This window comes from Vicia villosa, linkage group LG5 (assembly GCF_029867415.1).
Source record: "Vicia villosa cultivar HV-30 ecotype Madison, WI linkage group LG5, Vvil1.0, whole genome shotgun sequence".
Classification (NCBI taxonomy): domain Eukaryota; kingdom Viridiplantae; phylum Streptophyta; class Magnoliopsida; order Fabales; family Fabaceae; genus Vicia; species Vicia villosa.
Window position 1 is genome coordinate 5,759,020 of NC_081184.1, and position 12,776 is coordinate 5,771,795.

The 12,776-nt window shown below is 32.8% G+C and overlaps 2 protein-coding genes across 3 annotated transcripts in view; one reads left to right on the top strand and one right to left on the bottom strand.

Annotated features, from left to right (window-relative positions):
* The window catches only part of LOC131601232 (uncharacterized), a 29,309-nt gene extending 26,127 nt beyond the window's left edge, over window positions 1–3,182 (bottom strand). For both annotated transcript variants that reach the window (XM_058873008.1, XM_058873007.1), the window contains exons 1-2: window positions 3,048–3,182; window positions 1,727–1,796 (exon numbers count right to left, since the gene is read on the bottom strand). The gene's annotated coding sequence lies outside the window, so the exon portion shown is untranslated. The remainder of the gene's footprint in view (window positions 1–1,726; window positions 1,797–3,047) is intronic.
* Window positions 3,183–7,559: 4,377 nt separating this feature from the next.
* Window positions 7,560–8,015, top strand: LOC131604091 (protein MAIN-LIKE 1-like). Its single transcript, XM_058876582.1, has one exon. The coding sequence runs from the start codon at window positions 7,560–7,562 to the stop codon at window positions 8,013–8,015; it is 456 nt and encodes a 151-aa protein (XP_058732565.1).
* Window positions 8,016–12,776: the final 4,761 nt, after the last annotated feature.

Consider the following 12,776-nt stretch of genomic DNA (forward strand, 5'->3'; position numbering starts at 1 on the left):
TTCTCGTAGTAGCTTAAGATCTTAGTGGGTTGTTTACTAGGATTGTGGACCAGTATTCTTTCTCAAGTATTCGTGTGGGTTCCTCAGACTTGAGGGTCTCTCATCTTCAGTATGGGGATGATATGATTATTATGACAGAGTTCTCTTAAAGAAATCTCTAGTCTATCAACACTATTCTCAACATTTTAGAGTTAGGGTCCCAGGCCTTGGGGTGGACTAAGTTTTGGAGTGATCCTTGGATGGATTTGATCCTTCTCAAGTTCATATTTCAGGGGCTTTTTTCAGTCTCTGATCTAGTGGCCTTAACATATTCCTTTCTTTGTGCCCGCGATTTTCTTACTGAATGGTCCCGTTAATGGATTTGTTCCTTCCTAGTAGTTAGAATAATTGGGCCCCCTCTAAAGTTATCATTTTCTCCTAGCAACTCCTATATGATAGGATTCCTACCAGAGATAATTTACTTAAAAAAGAGGTCTTTCTTAGTTTTGAGGATATCTCTTGTCTTTTGTGTTCTATATTCCTAGAATTTGTTCCTTCCTAGTATTTGGAATTGTTTGACTCATCTTTTTTGTGGCATGTGACATAATGGTGTCTTTTTGGTATAGGAATTTTAATTTGTTAGGTCGTCATACCTAGAGATCATGTCACTCTTTTGAAAATCTATTTCCCAATTGGTGGTCCTTATTGGATTAAGGGATGATGCTTTAGGAATTGACATACTGTGAGCTGGTCGTTCTGGAAATCTTGGAATGAGATTAAGTTATTAGGTTATTTAGTGACTGGGAAGGACGTGAAAGACAAGTGTGTCCTTTTAGCTTGAAAATGGTATCTTGGTAGGTTTATAAAGAACTCATGTACTTTCTCGACATGGCTCGACACTACAAAAAAGTGCTCTATAGTGACGTGATTTCCATGCCACAAAGTGGAAAATCACGTCACAACCTAAAATTAGCGACGTGGTCATTTATGTCGCTTGAGAGTGCGCGACAACTTTTTGTGACATGGTTTTCATGTCACTTATTAGTGACATGGAGAACACGTCGCTAAATCCTGCACAGAGGCCAACAACTTTTTATTTTGGCATGGACATGTTACAGAAAAAGCAGAAAGGGACAGAACAGTACAAATGAATAAATTTAACTAATCTACATTATATGCTACAAATGAATAAAATATTTTTTGAATACAAATATTACAGATAATAAATATAATAATATTATGTGTTTGTTTTAAATACATATTTAATAAAATATTTTAATCCATAACTATTAATTTTTAATTAAAAAACTATAATAAAAATCTAACATAAAATAGTAACTATGTATTCTATTTTTTAACTTGTGTTTTATTCAAATATATTAAAAAAACATATATACAACATATTTATTATAGTTTGCTTATATTTCTGTTTTTAAAAAATATAATTTTTTTTATTATATACTTAATATAATTCTGTTTTTAAAAAAATTATTTTTACATAAAAATATTCCGTTTTTAATAATCTATTTTTATAATATAAACTCTACTTTTAATATTAATAAAATAATCTATTTTCATAATATAAATATATTCTATTTTTAAAAACAACAATATATAATATATTCTTTTAATATTAATATATAACAGTTTTAATAATATTAATATATACAAATTTAAAAAAATACATAATATCTACAAATCAACCAACAATCCAAATAATATATCAAATTTAAAATTGCAAAAATACCTCTTCTTCAATCTCCTTCAATCTTCTTCTAAACCTCTTCAATATTCTTCAATCCTCTTCACTTCAATATCTAACAGAAAAAAATTAATGTAAATTAAATTCCTAAATCAGTATAAATTTTACTTAAATAAATATATAAAACACAATTGAAAAAAATTATGAAAATATGATACTTTTAGAGAAATAGAAGAATGGCAATGGAACTTGGAATGAGAAATAAGAGTGGAAAATGAGAATGAGTAATGACAATGGGAGAAGAAGAAAGAAATGGGTAAAGCAAGTAAAATGGTACTCTGAAGCATGAACTTATAAAAGAATCAACGTGGGAACAATGCCATTGATTTCCCACGTGATTTCCAGGTCGCTATATGCCATCGGTCAAAAGCAATAATTATGCTTTCGACGTGTTAAACACGTCGCTAACTTCCCACGTGGTGAACAAATCGCAACATCAAACGGTACTCTGCATTTACTGCACTGTCTGCACCTAGTCCATTCAACTTTACAACTTTTGATTTTTGAATTTCATAAATACATTTTGCGACGTGGTATCTATGACTCTAGTCAAAATTTGAAAATTTCAAGATTCCCCCCATGTGACCTTCTGAGTTTTTTAGCTTTTGATTTTTTTATTTTGATTTATGTATTGCGACGTGGTTAACACGACAGAACAAACTTTTTATTAAAAAAATTATGACTTCCCATGTGCTTATGTTCCTTTTATTATTTTATTATTAAAAACATGTACTAACGTTATAACCACGTCGCTACTGTCCTTTTTTTGCCACATTTTTACCACGTCACTAAATAACTTTGCTGGATAGCATTTTTCTTGTAGTGCGAGAACCCTAATATTTGAGTCAATCATGATTTTTTTTTTAATAAAAAAACTACAATGCCAGTGGATTGAGAAAAATAGGATGAGGATGAATCAAAACTAGCCGTAAATGCAATTAAAAAAACTTATGTTAAATTTAAAGGGTTTCTCCATGAGTTAAAAATTTTAATTTGAAAAATAACACTATTATGTAGGAGGAAAAAGTTCATAAAAGATAGAACATGATTTATTATTAGCACACAAGTCAATTTCTCTAAACTATTTTTGTACAAAAATATAAATCAAATCAACTAGAGATATTAAATGAAGATTAGCTAGTTGGCTACCTGCTGCTTAGGTTATAGCTTTTAAACTAACCATGTTATTAATTAGTTTTAGCTACATAGCGACATATCTCTCACACATCATACCAAAAATTGAAATCATTAAGAGACAGAAAAACTGAAAAAATAAACACAATAAAGGCAAGGTAATGACTTTTACCTTGTTTTTCACTACCAGTGCTTGCTTAAGTCTGGTAATCTTCTTTTTTTTTTTTTTTCGAGTCTGCAGAGAGAACAAATCAATGTTCAATGCAATTGAAGTTCGGCAGTAAACATTTAATTATTGAAAGAATACTTTGTGCACACTAGCTCAAGGACCCTTTGTTTTTTATACCTAGCTTTGATACTTTTCTTCTTTCTCTCTCATCTAAATCTATTTTCAAAATGCACTTCAAGTATTGATGCAATAAAGAGATTAAGGTAGCGTTCACTTCAATTCAAGTATTGATGCAATTCAAGTGGCCAGCATAAAGAGAAAGAGTAAGCGTTCAATGCAATTCAAGTATTGATACAATATTTCAGAAACTTTACATATTACAGTGACTAGACTAGTGCTCTCACCAATTGATCCCTTTTGTACCATTCAAAATCACTTTTAGATTTGAGAAAATCAATTACTATAAAAAATAAAATATTGTCTTGATTTGTTAATCTTACTGTTCCACACACCCTTTGGAACAAGGAATCTACGTGCCACCCTTTATTTATACATGGCATGTTCCCACATTTTAATATTTCAAAATTACCTTTGAACAAGTTAGTGGTGTGAAGAATAAAATTTCAAGTATATTTTTTTGTACTATAAAAAATTTCAAATTTAAAGTAGTCCAAAAAATATTTTATTTTATTTTTTGCAAAAAATATTAGAAATTTTCAAATTTCCCGTATATTTTTTAAATTTCCAATAAAAACTCACGGAAATTTTTTAAAATCTGAAATTTATTTAAAATTTTTGATAAAAATATATATTTTTTGAAATTTCATAACTTTAGACAAGAGTATAATGATAAAAGTAATTCACATGGGGTGCCATGTAGAATTCTTTCTTTCACTCATTGCTATTAGAGTTTATTAAAAAAAATTCTACACCACATGTAACAATCTCTATATAGAAATTAGAGAATTAATTATCATTAAAATTCCAAAAAATTAGAGAAACTTTGCATATTATAGTGACTAGACTAGTGCTCTCACCGATTGATCCCTTTTGTACCATTCAAAATCTCATTTAGAATTGAGAAAATTAATTACTATCAAACATAAAATATTGTCTATTTGATTTGTTAATCTTACTGTTCCACATACCTATGGATAGAGGAACCTATATGCCAAAATTTTTTTAATACATGACATCCTCACATATTTACCCATAAACAAGTTAATGTGGTGAAGAATAAAATTTCTGGAATATTTATTGAAAATTTTTTTTATATACTATCGGAAATTTTAAATTTACGATAATCCAAAAAAAAAATTTTTGGCAAAAAATACCAAAAATTTCTCTAATATTTTTCTAAAATTCCAATATATATTTTTAATTTTCCAAAAAAATCTCATGAAAGTTTTTAAAAATCTGGTATTTTTTTAAAATTTTCAGTAAAAATGTATATTTTTTGAAAACTAGTGACTTTAAACAAAAGTATAATGATAAAAGCATACCCCATAGGGTGGCATGTATATTCCTTCTTCGAGAGGTGCTTATGGATTTTTTTTCTTTCTTTCACTCATACATTGAAATAATTTAATATTACATTAGAGTTTATTAAAAAAATCACTACACCACATGTAACAATCTCTATATAGAAATTAGAGAATTAATTATCATCAAAATTCCAAAAAAATTCTTATATATATATTGACTTTATTCTAAGACAAGTGGCCTTTTCTAGGGTAAATTTATAATTTTTTATAAAACAATAATATACGTCTTCAGTATGTGTCTTTTTCTTATAAGAAAATATCTTATCACACTCATGGGTTTCTTATGCACCATGTGAGTTGTCTAAAATGTCCTCCTACTTCTGTAGATATACTTTCGAAAACATTTTTTCTTGTTTAAATTTTGTTATGTTCCGCAGATGCACATACAGAAGTATTTTATGTTTTATTCGTGCCAGACTCTTCTCCTCCCCCATTCTTCACATTTCTCATTTTCAACCTAAAAAATAAAACTTTCACCGAAGTTATGCTTTTCTATCGCGTTTGGCGGTTAACGTCAACATCAACGATCAACACATTCCAACAACTTCAAAACTCAATTTAATCGGTAAGTTTTTGGGTTTTCTAGTTATTTTAGAGTATTTTGCGTAATAAAGTTTTAATCGATTTTTAGGTGTAGAAATCATTTGTTACTTTTAGAAGCATAGTTTAGAGACAATGTGGGTATTGTTTGATGCGTTAAATGGACGATCAAATCGCCAAGATGAGGTTTTTAACCCTCTGCAACAGTGATCAGACACCATTGTTATGTTTTAGAGGTTTCAGAATATTCCGTAGATGCATCTACGGAACATATGAAATATTTGATCTTTCGATAGATGCATCTACAGAAGAATTTCAGTTTTTTTGAAATGCAAGGTATTTTTGTAGATGCATCTACCGAAAAGTTCCACAAGTGCACATACGGAAGTAAATTTGTTTTTTTACTTTTGTTGTTATAGCTAAATTGTATCTAAATCGATTTTATTTATAATGCAAACATTATGGCCGACCATCCAGACTGACTTATACGTGAGAGGGTTGCACAACATGCCTCTGTGCGGCGTGAACGGATGCATGTACTGTCACAAGCAAAGTTGTTAAACTCGCTAGTCTACTTAGACTCGTAAAGGGTCGTAAACTCGACTCGTAGACTCGACTCGCAAACTCGTACGAGTCTATCAAAAAATTAAAAATGACTTTCAGAAACATGTAAGTGACATATATATGGCACACACATTATTTTTGAACATGTATATGCCTCATATATGACACAAATGTATTATAGAACATCAATACATCAAAATTTAAATCTCATATTCCATAACAAATTTCTTAGCCAAAAAAATTGATAATGAAAAAAACAAAATAGCAAAGTATATCCTTAAAGACTTAAAGTACTAACTTCTTCTTAATTGGTTGATGGCTACAACATAAAGCAAAAAAAAAAAAAAATCATAAAACAGATATTCTAATGGCTTCAAACATCCAAAGCTCCAGTTAAACTATCACCACTAATATCATCATCATCATCATCATCATCACCTTCATCGGTATCTTGAGATGCTTTAAAGCTCCAAACTATGTATTTACAACCGCAACCACCCTCGCGACCGCAATTTAAAATTATGCCTCTACTCAAACTATTCTAGCCTTATGTCAAAATAGATTCTGAATTGAACTGTTTTCATGTCTCTATCATCAAGGTCATCCACTCACCCGAGCTTTCCTTACAACATTTGTACGTAGGTTCCTTATAATTATCATTAATAATTAATTCATTATTAAAACTAGTAGAAATTTTTCATGTGAGAAGTGCATTATTTTAAAAAAAGACTATAATATTTTCTTTAATAAATCATAAATCTTCTAAACCATTTTGTCATATGAAAATTGATACATGGGGATCAAGATTAATGGACCTGATTGAAAAATTGTGCATCATTTTTATACAAAAGAACATACAAGGAAACATCCAAGTGAAACATACAAGAAAATACTTACACAACAAAGGATTGAATTATAAAAACGAATCAAAAGACATAACAAAATGCGGCGACACTGTCAATGAAGAGAGGAAATTTTTTTGCTGAAACAAGAAACTAGGAGAGAGACTTTCTAATTCTCGTAGAAGCAAAAAAAATTTTTTTTTTATAAATAAAATAAATTATTTTGGGGAATTTTGGGCGTTTTTAGGATTAAAAAAACAAAATTCAGAAAAACTTATAGACTCGTAAACTCACAATAGACTCGCGAGTCTATACGAGTTTGAGCGAGTTTATCCGAGTCTACTCGAGTCTATCAAAAAGAGATTCTATGCACAAGTCTACTCGTTTTTACTTCCTAGACTCGTAAACTCGTATGAGTTTACGAGTCTACCCGCGAGTTGACAACCATGGTCACAAGTGACTGATAGCGTTGTCGTTCAAACAGATGTACCTGCTACAACCATTCTATCTAGGCCTTCTCCATCCGTTTCAACTGAGGGGCCTTCCACATCTAATACCTCATTCCGGAGGCTTTGGTATGATGGTGAGGGTTCCTCACAAACACCCTCCGCCCACACACGTCTCCGGGCCACTTCTTTTACTCTTGTGCCAGTGACGGCCGATGCTGGTTCTCTAGTGCCACTTCTTGAGTTGCAGGAGGAGACCGATGCAGTTGAGGGACATGTCTTCTACCCGGGGAGTCATATCCCTGTTGACATGGTATGCTGATCATTCAGTCATTCATATATGGGACGGGGAGGTAAAAATTCATAGACTTTCCTAATTAATTATTTCTAACGTTTCTTTATTATTAAGAGTTCTTTTTTTAAATTTCAGGATAGGGATACCAAAGATTTCTACAACCATGGCCGGAAGATTTCAGCTCTAGTGCAGTTGATGAGGTGTGGTTCTAGGATGTCCTCTCAGCTTTCAGGATAAAGGACCATTGTAAGGTCGGGTTCCACACGATACATAAAGGGATGTTGATGGCCTTTGCAGAGAGGTGGAATCCAGAGACTTCGTCATTCCATCTTTCTCGTGGCGAGGTTACCATCACTCTTGACGACGTTGCATGCCTCCTGCGTATAACTATTAGGGGTACCCTTCTAGGTCACAGTAGGCTGACGGAGGAGGAAGTGAGTGAGTTATTGATTAAGGAGCTCGGGGCTAATCCAGAGGACGCACTTGAGGAGGTGGAGAGGTTCCGCGGGGCGCATGTGAGGTTTCACTTCTTAGCGCGACATTACATGGTCGAGCTCACTGCGGTACTGCAGGCTGCTGGTGACCCATTAGAGGTGGAGATACAAAGGGAGCGGGTGCCGAGATGTTACTTCCTATTTTTGTTAGGCACTCAACTGTTTATGGTCACGAGCTCGTCGTACACACACGACGTTTACCTTATGTATTTATTGGATACCGCACATGTCCATGAATACAACTAGGGAGCGACTACAGTGGCGTACATCTATCATAGACTCGGAGTGGGATTCCTGTAGAAGGCAAGGACTGTGTTGGAAGTTGTACCCTCTTAGTGGTAAAAATCTTATCTCATTCTACTTTTTCTCAAATTTTATTATATATTTGTGATAATATGTTTGATCCGCGATCTTTTCTTCTCAGGGTTGGATATTACACCTCTTCCCTAACATTATTGGTAAGGGAGAGGTGTCAAACTACAGTGAGGTCATAGCGCGTGCCAGAGCCTTCGTTCCCCTTAGAGGGAACCAGGTGTCGGATCCTTACAAGCACTATCTTGATCGGATGAATTGAGAGGATATTCAATATGACTGCTATACTGCTCACTATGAGACGGTTGCGTGGGATGATGTTGCCTTATAATCTAGATGGTTGGTTGCCAGTTCGACCATCATTGTTCGTTATCTTCCGGAGTGTGTTATGCGGCAATTCAGCTACCAACAGACAATACCTCGCCATCTTTCTGTCTCCGCTCCTATCACCATGACCCGTCGTTAGCTAGATGACGTCTTTGTAGACTTTGAGCATCACATGGTTCCTACAAGGTTCGGGCGACCAGATCAGAGGTAGACTGGAGCTGTGTCGACGGGTACATCACCTGGTACTACAAGGTGTCACACCCATACATGATTCCCACTGCACCGAGATCACCACCCATACAAGCCCACGAGGAAATTTTGCGGACTCGTCGGTCTGAGTTGGACCATATTGATGATGTTCTTCCTTGTTGTCGTGAGATACTTGACATGGTGCAGGCAGGCATTTCCCCTGGTTTCTGCCCTGAGGGGTCTGATCACAAGTGTGTATTGGATGGTATCATGGAGGTGGAAGAGAGGGAATTTTTGTACAATCGTAAATGTGCCAAGACAGGTGAGGCACTTTAAAACAGAGGCATAGTAGCCAACAAAGGATGTGTGAAAATTCTACCAACTCACACGCGATGTCTTACTGGACGTTATGACATCCACAATAACACAGAATAATGCTTTAAAACAGAAAACCATAAAACAGTAAAGAACACAAAGAATTGTTCACCCGGTTCGGTATACAACAATACCTAATCTGGGGACTACCAAGCCAGGGAGGGAATCCAATATAAGCAATAATAATTCAGAGCTAAACTCCCCCGTTTACAACTCCTCACTTAAGACTTACCCAATGCAATTCCAATATAGTCCTATACCTGAGTATCTCCACTCACTCCCCCTCAATCACAGCAGTGATTACAAACAGACTTTTAATCATAAAGAGAAGACACACTTCAAAAAACACGCCTTGATCTTGCTTAAAAGCTTCAATCAAGAGACACACACTCGTGCTTAAAAGCTTAGAGTGACAAAGTACAACAACAACCTATTCCAATACAATCATTAAAAGACAATTGCTTGGAGTACAAGAGACTAAACACACGGACACAGAACTATGGTTCTTCACAATAAAAAATCTTTGCGTTCCAAATTAGGATTGCAGTCTTCTTACATGCAGCTCTTGGGCCTCGGGCTTTCCAAGAAACAAATTAGGGTTAACCAAGTTAACCTAATTCACACGTCATTAGGCTGTTCAGAATATGCTGTATACGAAATCTTCAAGGAGAAATATTCAGTACATAATAAAATGCTTCCTAAATTGTAGATTGAGAGAAATTAGGAAACATAATAGTAAAACATAACAGCTCCTGCTGTCAAACATGGATGTCATGACATCAATCATGACATTCACTAAAAACATGTATTAGCTTAAACATATGCAACCTGCATAACACCATATAAAGCATGTCAAGACATTAATCACTCAGGTATGTTTTACCACAAATGCAGCCAACATGAAAACATCTACAATGTGGACCCAGAGGCGGGGCGAGAGGCAGGATAGAGGCGAAGAATATTGTCCGGAACACACAGTAGTAGTGATGCCTGTGATTTTTTTATATATATATTTTGATTTTATTTATGTACGTTACTTTGATTATGTATTTGACATTATGGTCGATGATTTATACGATATATTTTTTTTTGGTGTACTATATTTTGTTGCCTTTAAATTGTATTACTTTAATTTACTATAATTTTATGTTCCAGTTTTATTATAAAAATTGACTTTGCATTATTTTATTTGGTGTACTATATTCTGGTGCATTTAAATTGCATTACTTTAATTTACTATAATTTTATGTTCCATTTTTGTTATAAAAATTGACTTTGCATTATTTTATTTGGTGTACTATATTCTGGTGCATTTAAATTGCATTACTTTAATTTACTATAATTTGATGTTCCATTTTTATTCTATTTTTTGGTGTACTACGGAAAAAGTCAAAATTTTTTTTAAAAAAGTATTTCCGAATATGTATCTACGAAAGTTGGAAGCATTATTGAAATTTTGCCAGATACCTAAGAGATTCAAGAGGTGTAATGTGATATTGTCTCTTATAATATCTAATTTATTCATGCAATAATAATTTTATTTAATTCTTTATCAAATGTCCGGTTTTTTAAAAAAATCTCGTATACTTTTTATTTATTTGAGAAAGGATAATTCCCAACATTATCATTTTTTAGTGTGTTGCTATATATTATTTTAATTAATTTTTATAAATTAATCACTAAAAATATTTTAGTGATAAAATATTATTTTTCAATTCATATTTAGATTAAGATAAAATAATATTAAAGTTTATAACAAAATAAAACTCATGCTTTTTTTTTTTTAGTATCCACTCTTACTTTTTTCATAAAAATATTTAAAATATAGAAATTATCAAGTTATTTAAATGAATTTTAAAATATAAAAATTGTTATGTTTTTGAAGAAAATTTTAGATAAAGTTAAGATTAATTTAGTAGATTCTAATATTCATTTCATTTTCTATTTATTTAATAAAATTTAACCTTTTTTCATTAACTAATTAAGAAATCTAACATTTTTTTCATTAACATCACATTTTCCCATTTCTTTTTATCGATTTTCTTTATTTAAAAATTATATAAAAGTTTCTAACAAGATAAAATTTACATTTTCTTTTTATAATGGCTCTCTTTATTTTTTTTAATAATATTTTCTTATACTTTTTTCCTACCAAAATTTGATTAGAAAAAAAAACTTTTCACCAAATAAAACCCATCTTTTTTCTTGTGTAAATTTTTTACTTTTTCTTAACAATATCTTATATATAGGAAAGTTGTTAAACAGTTGTCGCATCTCGAATTTTCACTCGAAGGAACGAAAGTGGATTAAAAAAGAGTAAAACTAAAACTCTAAAGCCTGGTGCTAAAAGAGAATGTATGCAAAAGAAATAGAGAAAATATGGGGAAAAGAAGGAAGTTTTACAAAATTGTGCTCATTTAGGTCCCGCGACCTAATGCCTACTTATTTCCATTGAGGAATCAGAGCGTCGTAGTTCGGCTCAAGGATTTTGATATGTTTGTGTTTTTTATGGAACGATGTTAACTTTTCATTTCACTGTAGCTCGGCCTTTAGAGACTCACGCAATTGCCGTAGAAAGGAATCAACATGTTCTTTAAAAGCAAAAGAAACTTGAAATGATTGGTGTTTTTTTTTTTTGATGTAGACAAATGATAAATGGATCCCAATGTTAGGACACTTATCACCCCAACCTTTTTTATGATTTGAAACTTGAATCACACAAAAGACTACGAATGAAAGAAGAATAAGTTAGGGAATGCACCCGCTCACTCCTTTCCATTGCTTAAGGTTCGTGTTAGTATGATTCTTGTCAATATTTATTAAGTGGTTTGAGAAACACTTTGTTGTGTGTTTTTTAGGAGAAGAGTTTGTGATTTGAACCATACAAAAAGACTATAAATGAAAGAAGAATAAGTTAGGGAATGCACCCACTCACTCCTTTCCATTACTTAAGGCTCATGGTAGTGTGATTCATATATATCGTTATTTATTAGGCATGTTGAAAATTGAAAAGAAAAAGAAGCACGGATGCAAAAGACTAAACAAAAGGGGAAATCCATCATACTTGTTGACATGCTTATGGACCTAAAGTTAAGATAGGAGGGACATATACATAATATTAACATGCATGGATAAACATCCTAAGGTTTATATCATTTATCTTGTACAAGATAAAATCACAATCCTAAGGGAACATGGAATCAACACAAACCAGGGAAGTGAACGCTTCCAACAAGAGATAATCATCTTGCATGTAAGAAAACAATTACTTGAATAAGTAATAAAAACAAAGAAGTAGCCATTTCAAAGGCAAACAAGAATCCAAGATGGATTGCGACATACGAGTCGACAGACTCTTTTCCACTAGAATTGGATCAAGTATAAAGTGAGCAAGTCGAGTAAAGACTCGAAGCGTCAGTGTCTAAAAGACGCAAGGTAAGTATCGTAAAGCCACTGATAAATTGTGGGGGCCGATTATGAGCCCTTCCCACTTTATTTACTCAATTGACAACATGAGGAGTATTTATTCAAAGCATCGACATGTAATGGGAGCTAAGAAAGACCGATGGACTTAAAAGGTGGGGGCGATTGCAAGCTCTTCCCACTTCATTGACTCGATTGCAAGCACAAAATAAATTTCCTACAAGGCTGGACTTCTAGCAAACAATGCCTACTAGTTAGGCCTTCCAGCTATGTGAGAATGAGATAAACAGAAAAAATACCAAACAGAGAAAGTCTGTTGTTTTTGCCTGACAAGTTTGCAAGAAACCCAGAGATATTCGCAAATAGCTTCACCATTCATGA

Coding starts and splice junctions, on each gene's coding strand:
- LOC131604091 (XM_058876582.1), top strand. CDS start 7,560: ATGGCCTTTGCAGAGAGGTGGAATCCAGAGACTTCGTCATTCCATCTT.